Below are 15605 nucleotides of genomic sequence, written 5' to 3'. Positions count from 1 at the left end.
GCACAAGGCTCCTTCCCGCGGAGCACATGGGGTGGGATGATGGGATGGAGCCGTTCAACCTCACGTGCACCGGGCAGCCCCGCTCTGCCTGGCTGCTGGGTGCTACATTTCCCAAGTCATTACCAGCGAGTGAAAATTTCCAGCTTTTTAACTGAAATGCATTAGCTGAGCACACAGTACTAATGGGAACCGGGGCACATCATTAGGCAGCTCGCCGCCAAGCTGGAGATGCCGAATGGAAAACCAACTTTGGTGGTCACCCTTCCCTCTGTGCCACGCATGGGGCGTCCGTCCCTCTGTCCTTCCTCCCACCTCTGCTCTGCCCACCCCACTCATCCCACAGTAAATCCTGAAGGTCCCTTCCAACCCATGCCATTCTACCATTCTGTCATCCTGTGGTGCTGTGGTTCTATGTTTCTATGACTGTACAATTCCATGTTTCTGTGATTCTACAATTCTACAATTCTGCAATATTATGATTGTACAAATCGATGGTTCTATGATTCTACAACTCCGTGATTCTGTGATTCTATGATTCTCCAGTTTGATGATTCTGTGATTCAAGGATTCTATGATTCTATGACTCAGTGATTCTACAATTCAAAGATTCAACGATTAAACGATTCAACAATTCAATGATTCAATGATTCAATGATTCAATGACTGAATGATTTAATGACTCAGTGATTCAATGATTCAACGATTCAATGATTCAATGATTCAATGACTGAATGATTTAATGACTCAGTGATTCAATGATTCAATGATTCAATGATTCAGTGATTCAATGACTGAATGATTTAATGACTCAGTGATTCAGTGATTCTGTGATTGAATGATTCGATGATTCTATCATTCAGTGATTCAACGATTCCACGATTCAATGATTCTGTGACTCAATGATTCTGTGATTCCATGATTCCACGATTCTATGATTCCATTATTCTGACTCCACGATTCTATAATTCCATGATTTTGTGATTCCATGATTCTATGATTCCATGATTCCATGATTCTATGATTCAATTATGCTATGATTCAATGATTCTATAGTTCAACGATTCTATGACTCTGCAGCTCCATGATTCCGTGGTTCTGTGATTGAACAGTTCCACGTTCCAGTGATTCTATAAAAACACCCAGAGCACCCCTCACATCTCTTCCCAAGGGAAACAACATGGGTTATGGTGACATTAGAAAGAGAAAAAACAATTGGCCAGGAGAACTCCTATCTAAGCACGTTTTAACCCACACAACCTCTTTGCAACCCAAAGCCAAACCCAAGCCAGGAGCTGTGAATCCTATGCATCATTTTCTTGGTGATGGGCTTTTCAGGGAGAGGCTTCAGTGCTTGCCCAGCTTTGAACGTGTGATTTCAATTAAGCACAGAGTTAAATGCCGGCAGGGTTGAGGCTATGTGTTTGGATAAGGAGCAATAAAGCAGCAGCTGTATTTATTCACTTATTTTGAAGCTGCCGTGGAAGGCGAGATGCTAAACGGGAGGAAAAAGTGTTTGAAAGGCAAAGCTGAGGGACTCCTTTGTGTCCTGCAGGCATCCTGCTCCCCAAGGCTCCATAACCAACAGCAGAGTGCTGCCTCGCCAGGGGGGAGCGATGTCAGCACTGGCCCAGAATTTCCATTTCCCTCAAAATGCTCAAATTGCTTAACATATAGAGATGCCCCTTTACAAAAGGAACTTCAAAGTGTGTGAGAACAGCACGGATCCCTGATTTAAGGCAGGATTTGCTTGGTACAGACAGCCCGCCCTGCATACAGAGATGCTTAATGCCGGATTATTAAGCCGTGGGGGATTCTTGTTTTGTGTTTATTAACCCAAACGCTCTGTTCTGGGGATTTCTCTGTGTTTGCTTACAATGGAGTGAGTTTGTGGTGTGAACGTTGTGCTTGCAGAGATATGTGCAGGGATATTTGCGCACGCAGGGCTGCGTATCCCCAGTGCTGTGTTTGCCGAGAGCACTCACGTGTCCATTGCCAGCTGCACTTCTCCTTTTGGGGGTCAGATATGGGTGTCAGCGGGGGAAGGAGTGGGTGTTGGTGTCGGTGTCCAGTGGAAAGATGTGGGTGTCTGTGTGGGTGCCAGTGGAGGTGTTGGTATGGAAGGAGGGGTGTCCACAGGAACATCGGTGGGGAAAGGAGGGGTGTCAGCATGGCTTTTGGCAGGGAAGGAGCTGATGGTCCATGGGGGTGTCGGTTTAGAAGGAGAGGCGTCTCTAGGGGTGCTATTTCAGAAGGGGGAGTGTTGGGGGGGTTGTTATTTTGGAAGAAGAGGCACCAGGGGGCGTCCCTTCGGTCGGAGGGATGACCCCGGAGGTTTTATTTTAGGAAGAAGTGTTCTGGGCGCTCTTGTTTCAATGGGCGGGCTGTCCCTGGGGTGTAGTTTCGGAAGGAGGGCTGTCCGTTCAGAAGGAGGGCTTTCGGGGACTTGTTTCGGAAGGAGGGGTTTGGGGGAGGTGTTGTCTCGGTGTCGCCGCGGGCCGGCAGGTGTGGGGCAGCCTCCCGCCCCCCTCTTTGCATAGCAGCTCTCCCCTTCCGTCACCCCATATAAAGCCGTCGAGCCGGCCGGCGGCACCCAGCCGGCCATGCCTCCCCCCAAGACCCCCTTCCACATCGACGCTCTCCTCGCCGAACCCCCGCGGCCCGGCCCCGCAGCCCCCGGCCCGCCGCCCCCCATCCCTCTCCCCACGCCGGGGCCAGGAGCCTGGAGCTGGGGCTGCCGCTGGGGAGGAGGTGAGCGCCGGGCTCGGGATGCGGGGCTGCGCGGAGGGTGGGAGAACCCCGCGGGTTGGAACGGACGGGCTGACCGAAAATGTGCTTTTTTCCCTTGAAATTAAGTGTCTTTTTTTAGCACTCGGAGCAAAACCCGCAGCTTAGCACGGCTGGCACCTGTATGGGGAGCTCTGGTCTGGTCTGAGAGCTGAAATATGCGGAGACCAAAAATATTTGCTACTCTTGATCTTGTTTTTAACTACATAGCACAGCTATTTAATGTCTTACTTCCTTTAACAGCCAGCGTCTGTGTAGCTGTATACGTTACTCTATGTACTGTATTGAATATAAAGATAGGAAAAGACAGTTAATTTCCGTATCTCTATCCACAAAGTATCTCACGTTAGAAATCACACTCGCTATTATCCAAGTATCAAAACAGGGAAAAAAAGTGTGACTGGTAAAATGATCTGAGAGCTGAAAATAGTTGAAGTGCAATTAGGGTTGTTAAGCTGTCAGGTCTCCAGCCCACAAATCGTTAAACACGTGCAGAACTTATACCTTAATTAATGAAATGAAGTAGGTCACGGTGTCTGTGACAACTCAGCAGCACTGCTCTTAGTCTGGGGCCAGCAGGTCCTGTGACAGCTGTTTGTTAATGAGCTAATTATTGTTATCATCAGGTCACAACTGGGTAGAGGGCTTTGCTAGAGGCAAAGAGCAGATCCAAAGTCACTCCTCCACAAAAGGAACGGGCTGGGCCATTCAACCTATGGATGGACCAGGAAAGGGAGATGATGGCCTTCCTAAGGAGCTGGGGCTGAAGGGGACTTTGGGAACGGCTCTCCTGCAGAATGCTGCCAGCTTCAGCATCCAAGTCCATCACTAAACCGTGTCTCTTAGTGCCACAAAGGGACATCCCTGCTTTTCTTTTCGGTGCTCCTTCCTTCCACCCCCTTGCCGTTGTAAAGTAGCTGCATTTGGATTTCAGCCAGAGCCCACGTAAGCTTGGCTTGGCACTTCAACAGGGCTGGAGGAATGGCCTCAACCGTTCGGACCCTGTAACTCCCTGCTTCTTGCATGCAGGTCTGGAGTTGTCTCACTGCACAGGGGCCGACCCGCTGGGCCCTGCTGTGCTGTGGAGGTCTGGAGGGCCCTGCAAAATGAAGAGAGTGCGCACAGTCTTCAAACCAGAGCAGTTGGAGAGGCTGGAGCAAGAGTTCCTCAAGCAGCAGTACATGGTGGGCACAGAGCGAGTGGACCTGGCTGCAACGCTGCGTCTCACAGAGACCCAGGTAAGGGACTGGGGAGTTGGGCACGGCTGCAATGAGGTGGGATCTGGGGTCAGTTGGTGGGGGATTCCTCCTTTGTCAAGCAGGAACTGATGCAGAGTAACCTGCTGCGAGATAACATTGGAGAACATTGCAAGATAAGTTGAATAATATATGAATAATAACACTTTAAATGTATGAAGTAGAACAAAAAGCATTCGGGAGCACAAACCTGTTTGCATTGGCATTCAAGCTGAGTTGGACTGATTTAGATTGTTAAGATATTCTGGAGATGCTTTGGGTCCTTGCAAGATGCAGGATCTGAATTTTTCCTGCTCCTCCCAGTCTGTTTCTGAAGACCGTTTCCCTGCTAGGTGAAAGTCTGGTTCCAGAACCGGAGGATCAAATGGAGGAAGCAGAGCATGGAGCAGAAGAAGGCAAAGCTGTCACAGTTTGGGGTGATACAGCCCACCTCTGCTGGCCCCACGGATGTCAAGGAGCATGAGGAGGACACAGTGGAGGTTGAGCTTTGAGCAGCTGATGGGATGCAGCTGCCACTGTTGTTTTTGCAGCCACGCCTGCCTGATGGAGGTACTGGGGATGCAGGCACATCTGTGCTTGCTTTGTCCAAGCTAGACTTGAAGTTCTTGCTCTGAGAGTTTTGAGCTACAGAACTAAACTGCCATTGGGTGGGAAGAAGCATCCAAAAGTGTAGAGACCCCTATTTGGTAACCGGTGCTGTAACTCTTGGTCTTGATGGTGCCATCGTTGTGGCAAAGCATGTGATCTCATTTGCTCTCAAAGTGCTAGGAAGCACAGTTTCCAATAGAGAGGCTGGGGTGGCGGTCAGACGGTGTCTCTGATGGCAGTGAGCATGGCAGCATCTGAACATGGGGTCACTCGTGTTTCAGGTGACTGTGTGCTCCTACGAGGGAGAGCTGTGCTGGGAGGAGATTTGGCTCTGATGGTTTCTCCTGGTCGTCTTGATTCCCATGTTGGATGCTGAGATCACAACGACAACAAAGTGAAAACTGAAAAGTCCTTTGCTCCCACCCGCATCATTCTTATCATTGTTGTATTTATTTTCATATATCATTCATGCAATAAGGTGAACAGGGTCTGACTCTGCCCCTGGAGTAGAAGCGCCTCTCCTCCTGTCCTGTGCCTTGCTGTCTTGCCTTTCTTTTGCCTTTCAGAGCCCAGTGTGGTTTTGCCTTACTTCACCATGGTGTGCACAGGGAACAAGGGGCTCCTGGGGCTCTCAAAGGTGCAGGGACCAGGGCCGTTACAAACCAGCAGCTCTTCAACACCTCTGCTGCGTCAGACGGCCCCCTGCCCTCATCCAGATGTTCTGGTCCTGGCCCAGATGGCGGCTGCTCCCTTCTCTCCTTGTTACACACCACAGCACTGTGAGAAGCAGCACCTGGAGAGCTTGGCGAGTACATCTGCAACCACACACTGCAGCTCGCTGTCGTATTCCTGGTGGGTGGGAGGGCTCGGAGGGGTCAGGACTGAGTATTCACGTTTCCCTGTCTGTGTTTTAGTAATTCCTAGGGGCTGGTGTGCACAGCAGCAGCAGCAGCTTTTGGCCATGCAGCCGGTGCTCAGGCTGTCACCTCATCCCAGGGCACCAGGCACAACATCTCATGAGCTCAGGATAATTCATCATGTCTCTTTCCAACCCCAGAATCATAGAATCATAGAATGGCCTGGGTTGAAAAGGACCACCAATGATCACCCAATTTCAACCCCCCTGCTATGTGCAGGGTCGCCAACCACCAGACCAGGCTGCCCAGAGCCACATCCAGCCTGGCCTTGAATGCTTCCAGGGATGGGGCATCCACAGCCTCCTTGGGCAACCTGTTCCAGTGCGTCACCACCCTCTGAGTGGAAAAACTGTATATTGCCTTCCTCTAGTGTTAGAGAGAAAAGAAATAACATTTTTTTTTCTTTCCTCCTTGCCAAGTGTCACTTCTTTATTTGCTTTGCTTCTTTAATAAAGAAAGAAACTGTATGTTTAAGAGGGGAGATGGGACTGGGAGAGGGCAGCACGGCTCAGCATCGCGTGGGTGTCCCCAAGTGCCACATCTCCATGGCTCTGGAGCATCCCAGGGACAGTGCCATTCCCTGGGCAGCCTGCACCAGTGCCTGGCTGCTGGTGAAGTATAACGTGATACATTTTTTGCCTGTTTCCAGCAGAATTCACCGTGTATTTACAGCAAGAAGTGCCACAAGGCGTTATGACAGGCAGAAGGGTTTGGGCCATGGCTCAAGCGGATGCTCCACGCTGCACCTTTGCACTGAAACCTTACAGAAAGAGGATGCACGGTGGTTTTATCGCAGTTTCCTGCTGTTAACGGGAATAGGTGGTGCAAACTGACATAAAAAGGAGCACGGATCCCCACGGCTGCAGGATGGAGGGGATGGCCCAGCAGAGCAGCGCTCCCTATAGGAGCTCGCAGGAAGAAAAACCACCACTATTTGTTTTTAAATCGTGCCGGCAGTGACACCTAGTGACTCCAAAACACCCCACAACACCCCCAAATTATACATCCCTCCTTCCCATACCCAGACAGATCTGGGATGGAAGCAAGCAAGCGTGAATGAGTGATGCAATACTGCTAAACTCGGTGTTTGCGTGGATTTCAGGCGTTTACAGGGAAAAGCAAGGCGTGTGTTAATGTGCGGGAGGGAATTTTTTATTTTTTTGTGGAAAATAGAGGCAGTTTGGGGCGCGCTGAGGAGGTGCCCAGGGGTACAGTGCGTTCTCGCATGGACTGGTGGTTAAAACAAAACAAAACCAATCGCAGAGACACCAGCAAGCTCCAGGCTGCTCTCTGTCTACCTGGGAAAAGCCCCAGCTCCGATATGGGGCTTTTTTTGAGGTTTTTGTTTTTTAGGAGGGGGCTGCAGAGGCGGTAGGGTGGGGGAGCCAAGATGGCCGCCCGCCCTGTGGGCTGAGGGGCGGTGGGAGCGGACCCCGCGCGCTGTGAGGGGAGGCGCGGCCATCTTCCAGCCGGGCAGCGGCGGGCAGGGCGGGAGAAGAGGAGGAGGAGGAGGAGGAGGAGGAGGAGGAGGAGGAGGAAGGGGAAGAAGCGCTCCCCGCCTCCGCGGGTCAGAGCGTGGAAGTCGCCGCCCGAAGATGGCCGCCGCGGCGGGGGACGTGCGCGGAGCGGCGTTGGGAGCCCGGCCTGGGCTTGGGGCCGCGGCCGCGGCCGCGGCCGAAGCGCGGTTCATCAGCAGCGCTAAGGTGAGCCGTGCCCGCCGCGCTGCGGGGCGAGCTCCGTTTCCCGCTTCCCCTTAACGCCGGGTTTGTCCCCTCGCAGGGGAAGGGGCTGTTCGCCACTCGGAGCATCCGCAAAGGGGAGGCGGTGTTCGTGGAGAAGCCGGTGGTGTCGTCGCAGTTCCTCTGGAACGCGCTGTACAACTACCGAGGTGAGCCGTGGTGCGGGCGGCCGGGCTGGGTGCTGTGGAGGGGTCGGGTTGGGCTCAGCGCCGCCAACGCCGCTGCTTCCACAGAGTCGTGAGGGTTGGGAAAGAGCTCCAGCGTGCCCAAACCCAACATCCGTGTCCTCTGAGCTTTCAGTGCCACATCCCCACGGTTCTGGAGCACCTGCAGGGACCCCCATTCCCTGAGTAGCTGTGCCACTGCCTGAACGCTCTTTTGGAGAAGAAACGTTTCCTGATATCCAGCCTGACCCTCCCCTGGTGCAGCTGAAGGCCGTCACCTCTCGTCCTATTGCTGCTACTGACCCCCACCTTGCTCCAGCCTCCTTCAGGCAGTTGTACAGAGCCAAAAGGTCTCCCATGAGCCTCCTCTTCTCCATACTGAGCCATCCCATTCCCTCAGCCTCTCCCCATAAGAGCTGTGCTCCAGATCCTTCATGGCCCTTCTGTGGACACTGTTAACAAGCTGGAAGAGCAGGCACAGATTAAAGGATTAAATGCCAACCAAACCATCCTGCTGGAAAAAAATGCGCTGGGGATGTGAGGACCACAGCTTTTGAGTGGTGTGGGTGTTAATCCCAATGATACCATCGTGATCAACCGTTGGCACAGGCTGCCTGGGGAAGTGGTGGAATCACCATCCCTGGAGATGATTGGGAACCATGGAGATAAATGTGGCACTGAGGGGCATGGTGGGGGTTGGACTTGGTGATCTGAGAGATCTTTTCCAACCTTCCTGAGTCTATGGAGTACAGTCTGTGGGGATGCCAGTGTTGTCCAGAGGTGTGAAAATGGGAACCAGTCATTGGAAGAGCAACGTTTAAAACTCTCGTGTGTGTGTGTGTGTGTGGCTGAAACTGTTCTACTGCGCTCTTGCTTTTGGGTCTTGGACAGAAGGAGGGGATAGAGAGATAGACCTAGAGAGAAGAAATGCAGAAGTGGGGTTAGACGCAAGCTGGGCCTTGTCCTACCTAGACCGTGCTGTCTGCTGAGTTCTGCTGCAGGTCAGCAAAAGGAGGACACTTGTTGCATGTATCATGTGGCCCTTAAAGACAGGTGTGTGGGGATGCTTGTCATGTGTCATAGGGCCCTTAAACACACGTCTCACTGGGGCATCTGGTTATGTTTTCTGCTTGCAGCCTGTGATCACTGCCTGCGGGCTTTGGAGACGGCAGAGGAGAACGCCCAGCGACTGCTGGGGAGGAGCTCTCTGGTGCTGCCTCACCCGGAGCAGTGCAGCATCCGCAAAGACCTGCACCAGCAGTGTCCTCGCTGCCAGGTATGGGGCTGTTGGGGGGGGACTGTGATCTCCTTGAGGTCACTGACTCCTTTATAGCGTCCAGCCAGGCCTTTGGTGTGGCTTTCTGCCCTACGATGGGTGACTGCTTTTTCCTTCTGCTAAAGAGCTGGGGCTCGGCTGGGTCCAGAAGCCCTTTTCCTGCTGCCGTAGCCAATGCTGGGTGCTGTGCCTCTTGCTCTAGGTGACGTATTGCAGTGCTGAGTGCAGGCAGGCTGCTTTGGAGCAGTACCACCAAGTCCTCTGCCTTGGCCCGTCCCGTGATGACCCCACGCACCCCCTCAACAAGCTGCAGGAGGCATGGAGGTAGGGGATCAACCCACCTGTTGCTTACAGGCAGAGGTGGTGGCTGTCCCAGGCTGGGTGGCACTGGTTTGGGACCAGGGCTGAGAGCCATCGTTGCTTTGCATCTCTGCATGGTGCAGCTGAAAGGATGTGGAGGCTGTGGGATACTTCTCTGCAGCCCTGCCAGGATTTGTGTTGACTGTGGTGGGGCTTTGACTTGGGGCTCAGCAGTTCTTATTTGTCACCCAGTAAAGAGCTACCAAGCACTAAGCTGCATGCCCCTCGCTCCAGCAATTCTGTAGTGTCTGCACGTCTCCAGTCTTTCAGAGATCTGCCATCTCCAACCTAGGATCTGCCAAGCAGCACCCTTGTAGATAGGTGAATTGCTGTCCCTGCTTGCAAATGCTCAAATGGCATGGATGAGAGAAGCGACATCTCTGCCTCTAAGTTGGTCACGAAGCCCAGTTCTTGCTGCAGTCCTGGGCTTTATGTGGGACCGTTAGTATTCTTTGGACCGTAGTTTGGCAGAATAGTGGGGAGTTATTGTATGCTCTGTGCAGCCAAGTAGGTGCCTGCTTCTTGCCCCCAACAGCACTGCATCTCCATGCAGCAGTGCTGGGCTGGCTGATTTGCTGTGACAGATGAGTGCAGGCCTGCCCACAGGGATGGCAGCTGCTCCAGCCTCCCTCCGGCTTTTTATTTCCATACCAGCACTGATATAATTGTTCTCCTTTGTTATTCTCCAGGAACATGCATTATCCACCGGAGACTTCCAGCATCATGCTGATGGCCCGGATGGTTGCCACTGTCAAACAGGTAGGTTTGCAGTTTGGGTCAGCAGCTGCCAGTGTGTGGTTTCCTTTTCCTATTGTGGCTGTTATTCTTGAGGACTGATCTCTTCTCAAGTGTCTGGCAGAGCAATTTCCTGCTTGAATAGATGTCAACATCTCGTGATCCCTGGCCATAGAGACAGCAGGCAGCAGAAGATGCATCTATGCCCTGAGCCAAGCAGATCATTTTTCCATACCAAATTAATTAGACAGAACTGAACCTTTCCTTTGGCTCCGTTTTTTTTTCTGGCCTGGCAATCTCAATGTTTACTTCCAATAAGCTACTACTGTGCAGCTGCTTCTGATGGTTCTTGATGGCAGACTGAATACATCTGAGCTCAGTGGGACTCATCCTCTCCTCCCTCTCTCCTTTGGCTGGGGAAGAAAGAGGTATTGGTGCAGTATGTTTGCTTGATTCTTGTTTCAGGCTAAAGACAAGGACTGGTGGATCAAGGCCTTCTCCCAGTTTTGCAGTAAGACAGCAAATGAAGAGGAGGAGATTGCGCACAAGCTACTGGGGGACAAATTTAAGGTAAGAGCTTTGGACATGTTGGATGTAGGGCATCCCTGAACCTGCCCTCTTCTTGCCCGCATCTGTGAGTCCGTGGGTGCAGCATCCCCAGCTGGGATGGGAGACAATGGAAATCCCAAGCACAGAGGAGGATACAGAGCCCTTTTTGGGGCCAGGTCAGCTGATAGAGAGGAAGTGGGCTGCTGAGAGGGCTTTGGGGTTGCAGTCCTACGGCAGAACATGCTGTTCCTTCCTGTTGTGGGGATGCTTCAGCTGTGGAAATGGGACAGGGTGTTAGTTAGCTGCTGAGTATCACCTCAGCAGGTGGATTTTGCTGCTAAAATGTGTGGCTTTTCACTGCTCTAAGGGCAGTAGCCCACAGCCTTGCAGAGAAGGACCAGGAGTCTGACTTCTGAGCCTCCTGGCCTGTGCTGGGCTTGGCTATTAGCCTGGGTCTGAGTCCCAGCAGTGTCTGTCAACCCTGATCGTGTTGCTACGTTCTGCCAGGGCCAGCTGGAGCTGCTGCGTTTGCTCTTCACTGAAGCCCTTTACGACGAACAACTCAGTAGGGTGAGTTGAGCCAGGAGAAGTGGGACTTTCTTTTGGGTGCCGGTCCTTTTGGGTTATGTCTGCCCCTAAGGCCAGGGCTTTCCTGGGACTCTGCCCATTTCTTGCTTCCCCTAAAGCTCCCTGTGGGGTTTGAGGTGCATGCAGACTGGAGTTCTGCTGCAGATTGGCCTGAGCTCAGCTGTTCTTTGATCTCCCTTCTGCAGTGGTTCACTCCAGAAGGCTTTCGATCTCTCTTTGCTCTCGTTGGGACCAATGGCCAAGGCATAGGAACCAGGTAATGGGGCTTTCTGGGTGTTCCTTGCAGGGCAGAGAAGATGAAGTGTGGAGGGTTTGTACAGCCTGCAAATGTGCATTGGTCTAGGCAATGGCTGGGCTCAAATGTGGGAAGTGGGGCCGGAGAGGCAAACATAAAAGTAGTCTTTTATTTCAGCTCTGTCCAACCCTTTGGCATCCCTATGACAGACCTTGGCCACTTGAAGCCCCTGAGTTTAACCCTCAGGTCCCCTGTGTGAGCTCCCACTGTGTACTGGCAGCACTCTGGGGCTGTAATGGTGTCCTTTACTTCCCCATAGCTCTCTGAGCCAGTGGGTGCATGCTTGTGATGCGCTGGATCTCCCCATGCTGCAACGAGAAGAGCTGGATGCCTTCATTGACCAGCTCTACAAGGACATTGAGAAGGGTAAGGCTCTGCTGTGGCTGTAGGTAGCATCAAGCAGCTGGAAGGCTTATCTGAGGGATCCTGTCCATAAGAACACCATTTATAGCCAGTGTTCAAAGACTTGCAGCATTCGTCTGTTTGGATGAGTACAGGGACAGGCCAGGGAGTGTGAGCTTGAACAAGGAGTGCAAATCTTCATGCCCTCCATCCCTCCCAGTGGGAAGGGAATGGTGCTTTGGAGCGACCCTCCAGCACACAGACCTCAGATCAGTGCTGTCTGAGTGTGCTGAGCACTGATGGGTGACTCTTAATACACGCACTGAGCTGAATGCCTGATAGAGCCAAAAAAAAGTCATGCACAGCTTTAACCCTCACCCTTCTCTTTTCTGCAGAATCTGGAGAGTTCCTCAACTGTGAGGGGTCAGGTCTCTACATGCTCCAGAGCTGCTGTAAGTAACACAAGGACTGAGAGGAGAGCTAATAGTGAGGAGGGAGTTGTGCTGTGCTAGACCTACTTGCCTCTAGGCACTCTGGTTGCCCAGAGAGGTGGTGGATGCCTGGTTCTTGGAGACATTCAAGGTCAGGCTAGACTGAGCTCTGAGCACCTGATGGAGCTGCAGATGTTCCTGTTCTTTGCAGGGAGTTCGACTAGATGGCCTTTAAGGGTCCCTTCCAACTTGAAAGATTTTTGATCGCCTTCTGGCAAAGTGGGTTTATGCTTCTCATTCATAGGCAGGATGGGATTGGTGAGTTGGGATGGGATTGCTGCTGTCCTGGTGCCTGGTTGCTCTCTCATTGTTTCCTGGCATCTTGCCTATCCATGGAATGGTCAGTCCTAGCTTGAATGGTCTCAGATGTAATGTGGGCTCCAGGAAGATCATGTGCAATTAGTGAAGAGACAGTCTCCTGCCTCCTCTGTGTATAATGGAGCTGAATGAGCCATTAAGGCAAAGGAGGAGCCTTTCTTATCTGGGCTGTTAGGACATGAGAGAGGTTGACCCAGCACTCAGAGCTGCCTTCTGTCACTCCAAAGTGTTTTCAGCTCAGTGGGGTCTGGTCACTGGCTGCTGTGAGAGCTGGGAAGTGAGGGAGCACTGCTACCCTGTGCACCCTTCTTTGGGCACACAAAGGTGTGGGATGGTGCTGGGCATCCCAGGGATTGATCCAAGTCAACTCTGTCTCCCTGAGTATTGTTTTATTTTTGTTTGGAGAGCCCTGACCCTGCACCTTGTTCTTCATGGGACCTGGGACTCTGTAGCCCCCAGTGTGAGTGGAGAGTGCAGTGCTGCCCCCCCCACTGCAGATGGTGTGGCTGAGCATTGTACTGCCATATCCAGACCATGGCCCTCCCAGCTGGAGGTGCTGGCTCCTGTGTGCCCCTGTCCACCATTAGCCAAAAGAGCAGAGTTTGGCCAGTGATATTTAGCAGTTTTACCCTCTCTTCCTTTTAGGTAACCACAGCTGCATCCCCAATGCTGAGACATCCTTCCCAGACAACAACTTCCTTTTGTATTTGACTGCTCTGGAGGACATCGAAGCAGGAGAGGTGAGACACTGGGGTGCAGATGAACCTGAGGTGACATCACACCTTAGCAGAGGTCCCCATGTCCTACTTTCCCCACAGACCCCAGCCCTGTACCTTCTGCCTCTTGCATTATTTTTGCCTGGCTGTGGTGGATTCACACCTTATTCTATGTGGGATTTGCCTGACCCTATGTTTCCACTTGGCTTTCGGGAGGACCAGAACAAACTGCTGCTTCGGGTTCATAGGAAGAAGCTCTCAGCCTGGCCTGTTTCTCTTTGCTCACAGGAAATCTGCATCAGTTATTTAGACTGCTGTCAGAGGGAGCGGAGCAGACACAGCCGCAACAAGATACTCAGGTATAGGAGCTGTTTGGAGGGACGTGGGGGGAACACACACACCTCCAGTCACAGCCTGGGCTCTCTGTTAGGGCCCTGCCATGCGGCTGTGAGCTGGCTGGTGTGCATGCTGGTGTGCTTGTGGCAGTCTGTACGTGCAGCTTCACCTGTGCTGCTATCAAACTTACCTCTAAGCAAGCCCTGGGCTCCCTGGTGTCCTCTTCATGGTCCCCACTTTTGACTTGGCAAACCCTTGCTGTCCTCACCACTTTCCTTTTCCATCTCCACCCTTCTGCTGATGGTCACCGTGCTGGTGTCCAGTCGCACCTGTAGGGTGGAGAACACCCCCCTCCCTTCCAGTCAGACAACTTCCACCTCATCTGAACATCAGCATATCTGAGTTGTGCCTGTCTCAATTCCCTCACGCTTTTTCCTGACCTTCTTCCAGGGAGAACTACTTGTTTACCTGCTCATGTCCCAAGTGCCTAGCACAAGCTGACGATCCCGATGTGACATCGGACGAAGAGGAGGAGGCCGAAGGGGAGACAGATGATGCTGAGCTGGAGGATGAGATGACTGATGTTTGATCTTGGCCTTGGGCGAGAGTAAAGGGATGGGATGGGACCGAGGGGTCCTCCCAGAGGCAGCAGCTTTAATACTAGAAACAGGGTTGTGTTGTGGGGGTCGGGTGGGAGGCTGTGTGCCGGCAGAGGTCTGGCGGAGCGGGGCAGCGGGGGGAGCTGGAGGCAGGCCCTGCTTCCACCTGCCCTTGTGCTGCGTGTGCGTGTGTGTGTGTGTGTGTGTGTGTGTGTGTGTGTGTGTTTACCAGCCCATCCATTTCTCGCTTGTGAGGTTGTGAGCCATCAGCCCCCCTGCCATATCCCAGACCCCAGGGGGCCAGCTTGTGCTTGCAGGGGAAGCTGAAGGAGAGCAGGGCGCTGGGCTGGGGTAGGGGACATGGTGGTGGTCACGTGGCGACCTCCCAGGCTCCTCCTGTGTCAGTGCTGGCCATGGGTGCAGAGGAGCATGTCCTTTCCTACCCTGTAGGGATGAGGGGAATATGTGTGTGTACGTGTGTTTGTGCACGAGGGGTACTATTTAATGTCTATATTAGCACTATCTACACACCAAGGAGCTGGGGTCCGTATATATACTCCATTCCATGCCTTGATTTGGTGAGCAGCAAGTGAGGGTCAGAACGATTTTGCAGGTGGGACAGAGATGCCTCAGGGGTGGCTCAGATGCCGGAGTCCAGCAGGGAGAGAGGGGCTGATCCTGGCAGGGATTTCCCTCCTGCCTCAACTTTATCCTTGATATGATGCAAAGCCCCATGCAGCGATTGCTGGGCTGTTTGGGGAGGGGGAAGTGCCACGCTGCTAGCACAAACCTGACACAGGCTATGACACTGCATAAGCAAAGCCACCTCTAAATCCCAAAAACTGTTCTGGGTTTTGCAGAGAGTGAACTGTCCAGCCTTGGGCTGCATTGGGAGGACGTGTACAAGTGACAGCCGTTGTGCTTCCACATGTGAAGCAGTTTGTCCATCCACAGCACCCAGCATGGAGTTGTCACTGGCAGCCAGGCATCACCCACCCTGCATTGTGAGCAGCTCTGGGGTGTGCAGTGCCCAGCTGGAGGGAGAAGACAGCTCCAAATGACAGACTGGCAGCAGGCTGGGGAAGCACCCAGGGTATTGTTTTTTTTCCCATCTTGGGTTTTGGGGAGCTGCTTTTCTGCCACATTTCCCTCAGGCCTGTGGTGTTTGGATTGTGGGAATGAAGGTGATGCTGTGGATGGGCACCTCTGACATGATCATCACTGCCAGCCCTGCACCCCGCTGCTTGTCCCCAGCCTCAGGTGTCCCAGGGCCACGTGCCCTTCAGTGTTCATAATAAACCGAGACTGGTGAGAATTGGGGCTGTGTTGTTTGTACTGTTAAAATGGATGGTGGTGAGTGCAGAGAGGGAAAGGGGGCTGGTCTTGGCGGTGGGATGGAGGGACAAGGGCAGAAATGTCCCCCAAGGTCCACGCTCTGGGTCTGTATGGGTCTGGCATGCACTCTGCTCCAGTTGCAAGAAGCAAGTGTACTGGGAGGAAGTGTAAGAAGTGTATTGGGAAAACCATCGTTAGGGACAAGACTACTTCAAAA

At 52.7% G+C, this 15605-nt stretch overlaps 2 protein-coding genes and 1 non-coding gene across 5 annotated transcripts; all 3 read left to right on the top strand.

Moving 5' to 3' along the window:
* Positions 1-2534: 2534 nt before the first annotated feature.
* On the top strand, positions 2535-6011 carry NOTO (notochord homeobox). Of its 3 annotated transcripts, NR_171275.2 has the most exons (4): positions 2535-2748; positions 3814-4022; positions 4373-4589; positions 4910-6011. NR_171275.2 is itself a non-coding variant. In NM_001396848.1 (3 exons), the coding sequence occupies exons 1-3, from the start codon at positions 2601-2603 to the stop codon at positions 4529-4531; spliced, it is 516 nt and encodes a 171-aa protein (NP_001383777.1). In that variant the 5' UTR covers positions 2535-2600; the 3' UTR covers positions 4532-6011. The 3 variants fall into 3 exon arrangements, 2 of the variants coding, with proteins under 2 accessions (NP_001383777.1, NP_001376235.1); NM_001396848.1 differs by having other exon boundaries at positions 4373-6011; NM_001389306.2 differs by lacking the exon at positions 2535-2748 and adding an exon at positions 3500-3729 and having other exon boundaries at positions 4373-6011.
* A 1109-nt stretch (positions 6012-7120) lies between these two features.
* SMYD5 (SMYD family member 5) lies at positions 7121-15368 on the top strand. Its single transcript, NM_001012894.1, is given in 13 exon segments — positions 7121-7248; positions 7325-7433; positions 8585-8724; positions 8927-9048; positions 9774-9843; positions 10285-10389; positions 10876-10938; positions 11142-11212; positions 11511-11617; positions 11989-12045; positions 13048-13142; positions 13407-13477; positions 13905-15368. Coding segments are annotated over 13 exon segments (1257 nt in total). The 5' UTR covers positions 7121-7140; the 3' UTR covers positions 14044-15368.
* Positions 15160-15269, top strand: MIR6627 (microRNA 6627). Its single transcript, NR_105495.1, has one exon. It is a non-coding gene; the product is annotated as a microRNA 6627 (primary transcript).
* Positions 15369-15605: the final 237 nt, after the last annotated feature.

Source organism: Gallus gallus, chromosome 4 (genome assembly GCF_016699485.2).
Source record: "Gallus gallus isolate bGalGal1 chromosome 4, bGalGal1.mat.broiler.GRCg7b, whole genome shotgun sequence".
NCBI lineage: Eukaryota > Metazoa > Chordata > Aves > Galliformes > Phasianidae > Gallus > Gallus gallus.
The sequence above is the reverse complement of the archived record's forward strand: the minus strand, read 5'-3'. Positions and strand labels throughout refer to the sequence as shown.